Genomic DNA, 15,573 nt, shown 5'->3' with positions numbered 1-15,573 from the left:
CAAGTTTTTGGTTTGGCAGCTCATAAACTCAGCGTTCACGAGTCCATTTGTCATACATAAAATCAGAAAGAGAAAGAAGCAGCTTGACTAGAAAAGCATATTAGTTAATATTTTTGTTTCAATTTTGGTGACTTATATATGTACACTTACTGGGGTTCTTCCACAAACTTCCTCAAACAGCAGTCAGACATGCATCATGTGTACGTCTGGGTTTTGTCGGTGATTTAGATTGAGTCACGAGAAATGTAAAGCCAGACTGGACCTAAAATGGAGCTCTTTTTTTTTTGCCCCATGACTAACCGCTGAGATTTGTCTGTTTTCAGCAGAGGCACAAAAGGCCAGACTACTAGCATCATAGAAACAATATATATATGTCTGTGCGTGTGTGGTTTAACCTGGTCCAACCGTTCACTATGAGATTCTGAAATCTTTCGTTTTCATCTGCACAGGTATACACGTTCAGGCTGTACTGTTTGTATATACTGTACACACAAGATGGGTCCCACCCAGCTGATGCACTCCCTTGTAGCATGTGACACCTCGAGTTAGAATGCCAAACAGCCACGGTCCTCACTGTCAGCAGGAAGGCAGATATTTTACACATCTTTCCCAGCGAAAGTGAGCTTCACATTTTCTCGTACAGACACGCACAGATGTGCCGCCTTCACTTTTTTCTTTATTCTTCAAGGGAAGATTAAATTTGCATTGCCTTTTGTTGACAGCTATTGCATCTTTTAGTTTTTATTCATGCATACTGCTGTAAAATGTGCATGAAACCACTCAAATCTGCTAATTAGAGCCTTGAATTGACAAAAAGGAAAGAGTAAATGTCTCTTTTCAGTAATGAGTAATTCAGTGAAGATCATCAAAGCGATGCTAAACTCGAAACAGACTGGGGATATGGAAGAACTCCAAGCTCAATTTAAGCAAATCTACAGCATGTTTTTGCCTCTCATGTAAATGTGCCCCACCTGGTCTGCTTTTAGTAAGTGAGTGCAGTTCTGAGCACAACAGACTTTTTTGTGTCTTGTTGCATTGGTATGGCCCAGGATGTTTCACGGCTCCGCAAATACATCCTTGTTTTGAGTTATTTTTTGAATTCTTTAAAAAGAAAAAAGAAACCATAAGTGGCAGACCAGCGACCGTATCGTCCTTTTGTATACGCACTAATTAATCTTCTAGGTGCGTGTATGTGATACTTTTATACCTGCGTGTCTTTGAGTTGGCTGCTCATTTCTGTGTGAATATGCATAGATACATGCATGAGAACAGAAAAGCACTTTTTCCCTCTCCCACAGAAATACTCAGTGCAATGATTACCTGCCTTGCCACTCAGGGGGCCATTTGCTGTTACCACAAAGCTGATTATCTCACCTCTACAGCAGGCTGTGTTTGCAGCTTTGCAATTTTTCTCCCAAATGCCCACACTTCTATTTGTAGAAATGTTACCTAGCTGGCACAGGCAGAAATATATTTGTGTTTGTGTGGATGTTTGCGTCTGGGTGAGTGTTTGCGGCAGCGCTTGCCTGCGTGTGTGTTTTGTGGGTGGGTGGGTGTTTATGTGGAATGGAAGGCTGTAAGAATGGAGGAATGGATGACACAAACAGGGCAAAGTGGTGGGAGGCTGGTGTCAGGGCCCTACTCCCACTACCAGGCTGGATGCAGTATCTGACAGCTGACTGAGAGTCTGCAGGCCCCCTCTTTACACAGACCCACCAAAAGGTCAGCACTTCAATCAGCTCCACTCTCTGGATGCTTCTCTTTCTCTCTTAGTGCTGCGAAGCCTCAATCTGCCCCCTTGATACACACTTAGCCATGCTTGACCATATCTCACAGGTGGAAATTTTCAGGTTTCGCTTACAAGAATGTGTTTATGTATCTGTACCATTTAACAGCTACTGTATATTAAAGCTAGCTCCAGGGCCGATGATTATGCACACTAGATGATATGTGTAATTTTAGTGCACTTTGGTGTGTGGAAAATTGACATCCTCGTAGCTGGCTCATTGCTCAAAGCGTTTAAATTTTCCAGACCTTTAATTTCCTCTCGGTTCCTTCACAGGTCTCTCATTTGCCTCCACACATCAGGCGCTCTTAATATCCTGTATTCTGCTACCTGCTGCTGGGAAGGATCTACTTTCCAAGTTATCAAAATTGCAATTTAAGTACTAATTAATATAAGACTTCTGGTAACTATACAGCACAGGCAACATGAAAACAACTTATAAATAGCCTGTTGCAGTTTGTTTCTTCTGCTGAAGATGACTTCCTGTAAATGAATAATTCAAGCTGTGATGTGATACCTCTTGTATAAAGGCAACATTTGTGGGACTTTATCATAGTGTCTCAGTTGTCACTCCCCCTCTTACGCACATAACTCCCTTATTATTCACCTGATACATTGTTTTATTTTTTCATTATCGAGCCTGATAAATTAATATTTCTCCCAGCGCTGTCGGCTGCATGAATTATCATTAACACGATGAGTGAAATGTCAATGGTGGCGCATGTGAAGTGTGTCCCGTGATTTCATGAGGCTAATAAGAGCATCGATATAAAGAGAGATGAAGAGGGTTTGGGTTTGAGAGTCTCTCAACTCCGTTTCAAGTCTGATGAGGTTAAAGTCGCTCATGTCCCAATCCACAAAGCCGGGAACTAAGCCTGCAAGAAGTCATCAAGGAAAATCTCACACCGTGTCACAGCCAGTGTGTGTCATGCTGGAGCCTGTGCCAGTACATAAAGAAAATCTTGCGCTTCGACTCTTTCCATTTGCTTTGTGATTCACCCTATTAGCCGCATTACTACAATGACACATGCTTGGACACAAGCATAAGTATTCCATGCTTGTTTTATGGGGTGGCACATTCAAAAGTAATTATGTTATGTCATTGTTATTCAATCTTATATTTGTTCTGGGCTTCTTTAAAGCTGCTCTTTTAATTGTAGTATCCATGTGATCAAACAGCCAAAGGTCCAAAGCAACATTCTGATAGTGAATTTAGTCCATAACTCAGTTCAACAAAGCTAGTGACTTGTGGACACCACCTAAGAGAACATGATAACCAGATCCTGGATAAATCGTAGGCAATGAAGGACAAGTTACTAATACTGAGACTATGACTTTAATTTATAAAACTGCTACTTCAGCTGATCTTTAAATTTCAGTAGGGATGCATCCACGGGCTACATCGACACATTCTTTGTGAGGCATGTTTACTTTTTTGAGCCTGAGCCAAAAAAAAAAGAAAACTGGGACACTCGCTTCATTAGACGAGGGCAAGAGATAAAAATGCTGTGCAGTCTGACATAAAGTGTGACACCAGATCACTCGCAGCTACAGCATGTTAGCAGCTCTACAAAGCTGCATGTATCATTAACTGCTGAGAGCGGTTTGCTCAGCTAACATGCTCCAGGTAAAGTTTACAATGTTCTCCAACTAATCAGACTGCACGATAGCCTGCTAACGTTTGCAAATTAAAAGTAAACAGAGCTACCGGGTGATGGGAATTGCATTTGGTTTGTAGATATTACATTTTCCCAACGGCAATAGTTAGTTGCAGTGCAAGTTTTTTGAACAACCAAAAGTGAAGTAATTCCATTCAAAAGCCACATGAAGAGCAGCAGCCATTCTTTCCTGATAAATGGTCTTGATTATTTAAACAGATTGTTACACAGTAATTCTTTATGAATCAAGCTGACAATGCCGTATTTCCAAACAACACCACTGCATTGGCGCAAGCACTTTAGAAATTACATCATTGCTAAACACAATGATTCACATGGGCTGGTCCCTTTTATTGCCACTGTGGTTGACTCAGTAAACGCAGCCCAGTGAGTTCTCCCAAAGCTTCCAGCTGCTTTGTGTTCGAGTACCACTCAAACATGACACCGTGGACTGTCATAGTGTGTATCATGTTATTCGCTCCTGGGTGCAGACAGTGCAATCTTTTAATTACAGTACGTGGCGATCCATGGGAGATGTGCACTGACTTACTATCACAAACCTGATCTGCTCTGAAACACCACCAAATGGCTCGAGTAAGGGCTCTCACTGGATACTCGTCGTCCTTTGTCAGTGCGCTGCACTTTAATGTTTCTATACCACCAAGCAGCACTTAAACACTTGGGTCAGGCAGTTCATTTGTGAGATACTTCAGTAGTGTGTGTAGCTGAGGAAGAAGTGAATGTTGTGAAACTCAAAATATTTCACTACAAACTCATACAGTAGAAGTTTGAAGCAAAACTAAAACTGGAAGCACTATGAACCAAAAGAACTGGTTCCTCATTTATAGGGCACAGCTCTCCAGACACGACGGAACACCCAGCTGTTTTAGCTGCACGACAGCACACGTCAAGAGAAACGAGTTCGCTTGGAAAGCACACTGTCTTTTTCTGCTTCACTTTTCAGCACGAGCAGCCTTAAAATCTCAGAACACAGACATGATGGTGCAGCTCTTGGTTTCAACATCCTCTATTATAAATCTGGAATTAAGAAGTGGTGGTTTTGACATAACCAATTCATCTTGTTTGTCTGAAGTGTTACTCAGATGTCTCCAAGCCCTGAGGCTAACTGATGAGTTTGTATATTGTTCATGAGTGTGTGTGTGTGTGTGTGCAGCTGGGATGAGAAGGTTTTGATGAAAACAGCAGATTAGAAAGGAGAACAAAGAGCAGGATGTGTGAGGTTTTGTTGACTGTTTCTTTTCTAAAAAAAAAAATATCATAATTAATCAAGCCAAGTAAAGTCTTCACAGCCTACGTCAACTCTGCTAAAAACAAATATATGACAGTTTTGAAATAAAATTGTGTAATTTGCCTTTCCTCATTTTTATTCTGTACTGGAAATGATTTATAAAACTTCCTGTTCCTGCTTTTGAACCTTACGCAGCAGTTTCACCATGCACATTAGTAATTATTCGAACATTTCTGCGTAAATACTTTTACTTGCACCATACTCACACTTCTTGAGAGCCTGCAAGAGTTTTGACATTCAAAATAAACCGGTTGTGGTATATGCTCTGAAAGCCTTAAGTGGGCACGTGAGTGAGGTCAGCGCCTCCTGGAGTGAGTATGGTTATGAAACAAGAAAAAGGCCCAGTTTTCCAAAGAAGGGACAGCAAAAAAAAAAAAACAAAAAACAGACTTTTCCTGGCTTAGTCATGTAAGCCTGAAGTCATCACTCACAACAAAAAAGCCCTGCCAACACATTTAAATGAAGCAACAGAAGCTTCCAAATAACTCAAACCCACACATGGGCAATGCAACAGTAAAATGACTACACTTTCAAATCCAGGAGCTACCACAAATATTTCAAGAGACCCTTTCTTTTGAGGCTTTACGGTAAACAATTTCCTCCAGCCTTATATGAAAAATATGACAGTTCCTTCCCTGAAACTGTGGTTTGCTGGGAAGTAGAGGAAAAATTTGATTATCCAAAACACTGAACTACCTATGATGTCTGCTGCCCTCAAGTGGCAGAATACATTCATTACAGTCATCAGTCACTATAAAAATGAATTAGAAAACCCCCACACTACTTCTTTTGTGAAGCACTTTCCACAACACATGACAACTATTTAATAATAGCATGTAATTGCAACACACTGCTAACTTTGTCTTTGTGCACCAAAAATACTACACATGTGCATTTTTGCAGCATGAGAAACCACCACAAACTCCTCCAGCAAGTAATTCCAAATAAATTTATTTTTAATTTCATCCCCTGTACAAAGTAAGCATGGAGTCTTCTGGACGCCGACGTGACTGAGCTGGAAACACAGATGGGCTGTCGATTTCCATCCAAACAACAGAAAAGATTACCTAGGAGGGAAAATAAACAAGAGCTTGATGAAAATAAAACCTAATGCTGTTAGTGGTCAGTAATTACCTGTTAACGTTTCCACTTTTGATATTATTAATTGTATGCAGTCCTGCATAATTATCCTGTTAAACCAAACAAATTCCAGGACAATAAACAGCTCATGTTAGAGGAGTTGAAAGGTCGTACCACAAGTCTACTCCAGAGCCTTGACAATGGCTTCATTGGCCTCTATGCCGATCTGAACTTCTGCCCTCGCTGCCTCGTCAGTTGTTCCAGCCAAATCAGCCTGGGCCTTCTCTAGGTTGGCTCTGGCTGCCTGAAAATAGAAAAATAGAACGTGTGACTATTTAAAAAAAAAAAAAAAAAAAAAAGCAACACTATAAGATAACAACCAAAAGTCCAGCTGCATATTTTTAGAAACAGTTATAGATTATTTATTTTTCCATCTTATACCACATTATTACAGTAGTGTGCAATATCAAATACACCCTCATCATCTGTGACTATGAAAATACTTCAAGACAGGTCATCACCCTCAAAAAAAAGAAAAAAAACATAATAGAGTATGCAAAACTCTAAATCATCCAACAAACCCCTTTGAGGATGACTGGGATGTCAGGATATCAAGATGGGGAAAAAAAAGAGCTAGTCTTAAGTGAGGAGAAAGACAAGCAGGGAAAATCCCCACTGCCTCTTTGCTCTGAAAGCGCCATTTGTCACAGTCGCGATTAGAAACGAGAAATGCCAAACATAGCTGGAAGTTAAAGGTCTCCCAGCAGGGATTTGACACATCTGCTTTAACTCAACAGTGACTGACCTTTCCCTCCTTATTAACAGACCAGACCCATGTGCATTGTTACTCCAGAGTGGGAGGCGATGAGGAAAAATTAACTCATTTACTGCTATGAAGTCAACTTGACAGTGACTCTGGCACTGCCCAAGGTCAAAGACGCGACACCTTCGAGGCGAGTGCATGATAACGCAGCCTAGCATTAACAAGACTGACATTTAAAAGAGGACTCAACACTGACGTCCGACTGAAACGCCGATCTGATGGATAATCATCAGCTGGGAGGTGCCGAATGACCCAGCAGATCAAATCAGAAGAAAATAATGTAGCGTGGGATCAAAGGATGGTCTCTGCTGTCAAAGAGCACGATCTGGGTGGATAATTAGGAATGATACAAGCCTGAACAAATCGAATATATAGATACCCATCACACAAACCTCATTAAAGCATAAAAGAGACAAAGAACTGACAACCCACTTATGAATACCACTGTGTCAATACTGGTGACACTGTTAAAGAGTAAAGAGTGTGAAAAGAAAAGGAAACCTATTTTAAAACAAGGCTTTCAAAGCTTTCTCACTTGCACAGCTTTTGACAGCGTTTTAAGAACAAACGACTGGCTCCCACCATTTGAGCTCACAGTGTAACACCTGGTCTCCTGACTTGCAGCTGCAAACTTTATTCATACACAAAAGGAGAAGAAAAACAAAACAATCTTTTATTTATCCAGCTCCATAAAAAAAAAAAAAAAAAAAGTAAAAATCCAAATAGGGCTGGGCCATATTATACCGTTCACGGTAATACCGGTATAATGTTAGGCAACGATAGGAAAATGAAATATCGCGATAGAATGGGAGTAAAACGCGCATGCGCAGTGCCTTTGTTTTCATACGCACATGGCCGATTGTTGAGTGAAACAGATGAACCAGAATTGGTTTGTAAAAATGGTGCAACTTCAGTCATGTGGAACTGGTTTGGTGTTTGTCCGTCAGATACACGACAAAGCACATTTTTTTGCAGAACATGCAAGCGGCCGTTGTTATTGTCATATTTCTCGGACTAAGATGCTCTTAAATCTGGGAGTAATCTGGGTCCTAAACTCCGTGTGCGTCAGGTCAAACAACACTGCAGCATCACTTAGAGTTAAAAACTGTCTAAATTCTTTCATCTTTAATAAAACGATCAGCATTGCTGCTTTACCAGGTGTAACTATGAAGTTTAACTTCCAGGCATCCATGAAAACTAAAGTTATTACATTTAACGGAGTTAGACGTTAGCAGGAAGCTAGCGGAAGTTAGCTCGCTAGTTTCGCTAGTTACCTAAGCATGATATAGCATGTTCTGACTGAGAGATTTCTGAAAAAAATCAAACGTACAGTTCTGCTATCACTTCCAACATAAATGAAGACAGGAAACTAAACAGCAGTGACGTTTGTAGGGTTACTGAAGTTGGGCTAGCTGGTATATAATGATGTGCTACGTGATCGCTAGCGACACAGCTATGTTAGCATAACATAAACAGTGAAGCTGGAGGACGAACACTAACACTTTTCCACTTATAAAAGTTAACATGAAGGTTCTTCATGGTTAGAGACAAATGCAATCGCATGGCAGGATGTTGTAAACGGACCAAACTTCAGTCAGGAGAACAACTGAGATAATCCATCCACAATATGAGGTTAGTCATTAATAGACTGCAACAACATGGGAATAGAGCAGCTGCCAGAGAATTCAACATTAATGAATCAATGGTACAGAAGTGGAGGAAGCAAGAAGAATGAGTTTAATAAAGTTTGATTTATCTGACTGCTTTGTTTCGCTTAATGTGCCTTATAATCCCGTGCACCTTATGGTCCGAAAAATACATACTGCACACTGCAGTTTAATGTTGCAAAGCACTTCAGTGGATATTATACATGGTTATGCTCAGGATATGTCAGCCCATTTCTACTGGAAATGCCTTTTGGTTAAACTTTCAGCAAGGAATTTGCATTTGCACTGTTACATTTTTATAAAGCTTTAATGTACATAAAAACCAGCTTCTTGTTTAAGTGAAAATAAATGGAAGGTTGTCTTTTTGCGCTAGTAATGTTGTGGAGTTGTATTTTGTCTCGCATCAATTATATCATCGGTTATATCGTTATCGCAAATTTTCAAATATATATCGTGATAAATATTTTTGGCCATATCGCCCTGCTCTAAATCCAAAGTCAAACAGAAAAGAGCTGGTGAGGATTACAATGCTCAAATACAATTCAGGTACAAAAATAGCTGCTGCACAAAATCAGAAGCAAAACTCAAGAGTGCAAAAGCAATTCAGAGTGTAAAGAAATAGAAAAAACAGCAACCTGTTCATTTAAACAACTTATTTAAGTTCTAACATCTAAATAAACTGTTAGAGCAGGCACACATATTTGTCTTCAATGAAACCAATTTCAAAAAATACTGAGTGAATTAACACCAGAGCACAGAGTGATCATACAGTTCAAACATTGGGGGGGGGGGGGTTATATTGTGAATAGGGCTGCCACGATTTGTCGACTAGTCACGATTACGTCGACTATCAAAATCGTCGACGACTGATTTAATAGTCGACGTGTCGTTTGAAGCTTTGTAAGATCGCAAAAGACGCAGGAATAATAGCAGGATTTAAGAGTGTAATAACGGACTGAAACAGAAGATGGCAGCACTGCACGTACAAGGATTCCAGCTGCCGTTAAACCCCGAAGAAGAAGAAGTACCTGTGTCCCAGAATTCATAGCGCGGCCCAGCTTAGTTTCCAACAATGGCGGTAGCTAGTTAGTTTTAATATTACTCTTATTATTCTTTCTGGGTCACAAAATAAACGTTTAACATATTTTCAGGCGAGAAAGTAGCTGTGTAAACCTCAAATATCGGCTCAGTTTATCAGGACACCACATATTTTCAAAAGCGCTCCGACGTTTTCGGAGACGTCTGTTACCCACTAGCCGGGGGCTAGGTCACTAGCGCCGTGAGAACACCGGACTCCCGGCAAATTGTTTTCAAACCCACCGCCGTCTTTCGCGACTCAGGTTAAATATATATGAGTCACTTAGATAAATTAAAAATGTTGTTGTTTGGCTTTTTTTTTTTTTTTTTTTAGTATTTTATTTGTTCCTGAGTAAATCGGTTTGGCTGAGATTAAAGTTATAGTTTTTACACAGCTGAATAAACATCAAGCAGACAGCTGATTATCAGAAGTGTGAGATGCTGGAGAATTTACTCCGGTGTCCTGTTATATTTTAGATAGCAAGGAGTTTATTAAACTTTACCGAAACAATCTGCAAATTTCATTAAAATTGAATAAACTATCATCTTGTCTTTATTTTTAGTTAGCACCTTAAAAGCTTAAAGCTGTAAGCTAATGATAGTTATATAAACTGTAGTTTTACGTCCAGTGGATGATGATCTGATTAGTCGACTAATCGCAAAAATAATCGGTGACTAGTCGACTATCAAAATAATCGTTTGTGGCAGCCCTAATTGTGAAAAAGCTTGATGGGAAGGCAATTTAATGAATACCAATTATTTGTGTCGGACTGAATCTCAGTCCTTATACACAAAGGCTGACTTTATACTCATTACATGCCACAAACATTGATCATTTTTATTTATAACTTGTTAAAAGTCTGAGATATGAGGGGAGCAATGCACCTATTGGATAATTGGTCATTAAAGTAAATACAGAGCTGCGGATTGCAATTATAGGATCACCTGTGCAATGTCACACAATCAATCAATGAAGCTTCTTTAAATACTGACCTTTGGGAAATCTTGTGAAGCTCAATATGAGCTGGTTTGCAGTGGTGACAGTTTCATAATGACCCTTGCTTTTGTGGCATTTATTATTTCAAAGCACAACATTTACCCATTAAGCCACTGACTGACGTTTTCCCATTATAAAGACCACCTACGTGATACAACACATTACCTTTATCTGTTTCATTCTGCAGACTTCTTGGTGCACACAGAAGTATCCTCACTCAGCTTCCCAATCGAATTTCAAGTCAATTATTGCATTATCTTCTTCAAGTACCAAATCACAATGCGAGTCACCTCGAGGCACTTTACACAGCATAGTGAAGAGCTTACAGTGCTACAGCAGGAAACTCCCACAACACTCTGCTGAAACAGAGTAATGGAGGGCAGATACTCAGCTCAGTGGAATAGCACAAACCATACCCTTCAAGGCTTTTTCTTTGCACTGTGAATGAAATGTCACAGTGAAGGTCACATTTAACATGACGCTTTCTATCATACGCATTCTTGCATAAGTGTAATTTCTCTTGGGTACATTTGTGTACACTGTGTGCTAAAATAGTCATTCATTGATGTGCAGCTAGAGCTTGAGAGATGGGGATAAAAATGGTAACGGTATTCAGACTTGTTCAGTTTTGGAAAACTAGTGCATTATAGCATATTATATATAAGGAGAATTGAATCTGGCTTCATTAATCTGCACTCAGTAATGTAGAATACCAAAATATTCTAGGGTTTTTTCCCCCTTTCAAATTTATATATAATTAAAAAAAAATCAGGATGAGCCTTCTGTTGATTGGACAAAACTGTGTGTATGTAAGGCTCCCACAGCTTTAGTCCAGCATAAAAATCTAACACTAAGTGAGACCAAGTCAGATCGATATTAAAGTAGTCAAATATAGAGAGGCCCTTACAGAGAGCTAACAGAAACTGGTTCACCTATCAGGATGCAACTTACTCAAAAAAGTTGAGAGAAGAGTGGATTTAGGACAAGTGACTGAGAAGCCCAACCAAAGCTCATACTTGAACCTCATAAAAGATATGTGAAGAACCCCGAAAGTGACAGTTCATAGTAGCGTTTGGCCATCTGCTCCATGTTCCAATTGTCTTGGTATCACCCAGGGTGCCAGAGGAGGTTAACGTACCCATAATGCACATGTGGCATAAACACACGTACATATAGAACAAGTTTACATAGAGTGATGAATTATTTAGTATTACAGTAAACAGATAACATACATGGACTTAATACTATTGAAGCTGAGCAGCTGCAACAGTATCACATCTTAACATTTGCTGGTTCTTTGCCGTTTTTTCACCTTAGACCTGTAGTTCTACATCATCCAGTTCTTTTCCATGTATAAAAATCATCTCACCTGCACCTCTTCACGCTGCATCGTCCCCTCCCGACACACAAAAGAATTTTTCCAGAGGGGGAAAATTGAAGATGATCAGACTAACAACTAGGGATGGGTACCGGTATCGGTTCTGACATAAACGGTAGTAACCAGACCGAAAAGCAGCGCACATTTCGGTGCTTTATTTCAGTGCTTCTTTTTCCTGAGCTGTGATACACTTTAGATTCTAGCCAATCATTTTACGTTTCCGAGGATAGTAGGCGGGTCCAGGTACGTACGTTCTTTTAGAGCAGAGCTACAGATTAAAAATGCCCAAGGCGAAGCGGTCAAAAGTCTGGCTGTACTTCACAGCAAAAGATGCAAACTCAGCAACCTGCAACAAGTGCTTTAAGCTGATACTGTGATACTGTCAAAGGAGGTAACACCTTGAATCCGATGAAACACCCGGCGACGCATAGCGGTTTTTTTAAAAGCCGAAAAATGCGCTGTATTTGATAGCTTGCTGCGAGACCTCACACCGTGCACATCTACTGCGGGTGTGGTAACTGTTATCGGACCCGGAGTTAGCAACATCCCCCAAAAACCGGACGAGTACAGTCCTGGCCCCTAGTCCTGCCAGTGTAGCAGAAATGATGACGGATGATGACGGCAGCAGCAGCCATTCTTCTCTGCGTGAGTAGCTTAATGTTGTTCGTGTATAATTTACGTTGAGTAGGCTAACCACGTTATTAAATTAATGCATGTAAGGTGAACTAGCAAACATCATCATAGCTACATGCTGCGGTCTTCTTGTTTGATGGCAGATACTCCCTTCACCCTGGCCAAAAAGGCTAAAATGACCAAAGAAAAAGTGGAAAACATGAGAGGTTTTTGGACAAAGTTTGTGTTTTTTCCATTGTTTAAGCACTGCTTCCAGCCAAGAGTGATACCATATATGCCCTCTAGCTGCAGAAAAGGCTAACATTGTTATCTTTTTACAAAAAAAACTGCTGAACATGAGAGGTTTTTGGACCAATTTTGTGTTCTCCATTCTTTAAGCACCGGTTTGAGCACCGTTTAAGCACCGGCACCGTTTCAAAAGTACCGGTTTGGCACCGGTATCGGATAAAACCTAAACGATACCCATCCCTACTAACGACTATTATGCTCAAATTCAAACCACCAGTCAGGAATCTCCTCCTGTTTTCTCTCATTTGATAATAATGAGGGGTCAGTGTAGCAGCTCCACACACATTAATTTCAAAGTTCACATTATACTTACTGCAATGTCCAGCTGATCGAGGGGAAAAGCTTCCTCGGCAAGCAGTTGCACAGAAGAATCCGCATTGACCGTTACGGACCCACTGCTCACTGTGAATATATACACGCACACACACACACAGTGTAAGTATCCACATGGAATTTGTAGTCACCTCAACTACATATGTACCATTATACTCAATGCAGTGTGGAAGAGCCCCATAGCATCCCTGATTCTTACAATTTTCTCTCAACCAGTTTTAATCACCTCACCAGATTCTCAAATTTTTAATCCCATCATACAATTAGCTGGTTTATCTATAATTGTAACGTTCTCCTCAGGTGTAATGTCAGCCAAGTGCACTCCCACATTAATAGTATTTTGTTTAGATGTGATAAAACACTTTGTTGTTGTTTTTGGCATCAACAACGGCCAAAAAGGAAAAAAGGAAAGCAGATCTTTACCCCCCCCCCAAAAAAAAAGAAAGTGAACATGGTTGACTGTAGTGCGGCACAAGTTGCTTTCCCTTTATGCTGGACGCAGGCTACAAACCGCTTCATAGTAGACAGCCTGATAGTGTTTTGTTAAATGCTCACACTGTACAAAACAAGTGATCTGTGACCAGTGGGTAATCACAATAAAGCCTTCACTGTAGCAGTCATTAATAACATCATATTAATTCAATAAGATGGTAGTTCTTCCACCGAGAGATTCAGTGTTACTGGGTGCAATAGTGGAGATAAAACTGTTTTATTGCCGCAACGGTTTATTTAAAACCACTAAAGATTAAACAACGGTCATTATATCTGGGCATCTGTTAATTCTCTTAATTTTGTACTTTTGAGATAATTTTCTTTTCTGCTTCAAAAAATGAGACTAAAACCAAAATAATTTATTACTATGACTATAATCTCTCTCTCTTTGATTGGATAAGTAGGATCTTGATCCTTCTTTGTGGGTCTGTCTGCAGTCATTCACTCATTTTTCCAAAGGAAAATCTTACCGAAGTATTTGGCAGAAGAGCCATCATCATTAAAGACTGTGACAACACCAGGCCGGAGCACCTGCAGGGTGGGTACGTGGGCAGGGAGGATACCGAATGCACCGGTAAGCGTGGGGACATCCACCTGTTTCACACTGGCCTCTTTGAAATAAACCTGCAACACACAATAATAACACTTTTAAATTAAAAAAATAAATAAAATGAAACATTACACCACCACTTTAACAGAGAGCTTCAACCCACATTAACTGACAACAATTAAGTAAATATCCAGATGCAAAACTAAGAACCAGACTTTTGAAACGAACAGAGCATCACAATAACCACAAGTCTTTTTAATCCATATTAACGCATCATGATATAACAAATTTGTCTTTGCGCTTGACTTTACCTGTTGGATCAAAAACATTGTTTATTCACATTCAGAATGTGAAGTGAACTGCACTGACAAGCTCGTCCCACCGACATGCACTTCAAGGTTACAGTTTAGTATTTAAAACACAAGGGCTCCTTAATAGTGTCACTGAAACTTATTGCACTCCTAAAAAATGTAAATGTGTTTTTAAAAAATGGATCCGGAGTCTTAAGTAACCGTGAAGAGAGCAATGCTTTGTAAAGGACCACACACTGCTTGTCAAATACGGTGAATGACGGCTAGGCTAGGCTACACCAGCTTAACCTCCAAACACAAACGCTAATTTAAATGCAACCGTGCATGTACTGCTCGGGGACACAGCGAGGCCAAGGACCGGCACCAATCTGTTACACGACCCCAAAGGTGCCATTTAATTAAAAAAAAAAAAAAATTCATTCGGTGAGCCGATTAAGCTAGCTGGGCCTGAGAAGCCTAGCCGTTATCGTTAGCCTAGTACCTGTGTTGGTGAGGCGAACGTGAAGGACATCTGCGGGGCACCGGAGGCGGCCTCGGCGTAGCAGCGAGTCTGCCTCAGCACAGGCAGAGCACGGCGGAGAAATCTTGCTGCCATCATCCTTGAAAATGTTATTTTTGTGAAGCACGAGTGAATGACAGGGATCCCCAAGCCCTTGCGTGAAGGCAGTCAGTGTGCGCTTGGTAGGACAAGGACGTCGGGAGGCTACCCATCAGGCTTTGCTGCGACGTAGAGGATGCAGGGTAGTGTAGTCTTGGGGGGAAAAACAACAACAAAAAAAAAAAAAAAAAAACAATTGCGTTAACAAATAAAGGTCTCCCAGTTTATCCATCGTTTAAAAATACTTTGAATCACCTCCTTAGTCCCGTATGCTTTCAGTTCTAGTTGGGTAAGGTACCCTGTCTTTTACTATGCAGTAACACACAGTAAAACAGAATTATTCGGTTTGTTTTATTTGATTTTTTTGTAGTATATTTGTTTACTGTTGATTTAGCACAGTCAATATGGTGTATATTTAGCATAACATGTATAGAACTGGGATAAACTGAGGTTGTTTTGAATGTGCTAAATGTGTATTTCAGCCTTTCAGCTGGTATTCTTGCTGGAGTTACTCGGGGAAACATTTCGAGATTGATTGGGGAAGAGTGGTTAATGTGAGAAAAATAGTGTTTTCCATATTTACTCATTAATAA

General features: G+C 40.2%; 1 protein-coding gene across 1 annotated transcript; it reads right to left on the bottom strand.

Annotated features, from left to right (window-relative positions):
* Positions 1-5,687: 5,687 nt before the first annotated feature.
* Positions 5,688-15,116, bottom strand: atp5f1d (ATP synthase F1 subunit delta). The gene is made up of 5 exons (XM_026158764.1): positions 14,864-15,116; positions 13,992-14,145; positions 13,010-13,098; positions 6,008-6,137; positions 5,688-5,820 (listed from the first exon to the last, which is right to left on the bottom strand). Exons 1-4 carry the CDS (start codon positions 14,978-14,980, stop codon positions 6,015-6,017), a joined length of 483 nt encoding a protein of 160 aa, XP_026014549.1. The 5' UTR covers positions 14,981-15,116; the 3' UTR covers positions 5,688-5,820; positions 6,008-6,014.
* Positions 15,117-15,573: the final 457 nt, after the last annotated feature.

The sequence above is a fragment of the Astatotilapia calliptera genome, chromosome 23 (genome assembly GCF_900246225.1).
Source record: "Astatotilapia calliptera chromosome 23, fAstCal1.2, whole genome shotgun sequence".
In the NCBI taxonomy this organism is placed as follows: Eukaryota; Metazoa; Chordata; class Actinopteri; order Cichliformes; family Cichlidae; genus Astatotilapia; species Astatotilapia calliptera.
This window is presented reverse-complemented; position numbering and strand designations above follow the sequence as displayed.

What these genes read in the sequence shown, in the direction of transcription:
- atp5f1d (XM_026158764.1), bottom strand. Translation starts at nt 14,980, where the DNA reads ATGATGGCAGCAAGATTTCTCCGCCGTGCTCTGCCTGTGCTGAGGCAG. An exon ending in CGTTCGCCTCACCAACACAG is followed by an intron (nt 14,146 to 14,863) that starts GTACTAGGCTAA and finishes TGTGTGTTGCAG; the next exon opens with GTTTATTTCAAAGAGGCCAG. An exon ending in TCGATCAGCTGGACATTGCA is followed by an intron (nt 6,138 to 13,009) that starts GTAAGTATAATG and finishes TTCTATTTTCAG; the next exon opens with GCAGCCAGAGCCAACCTAGA.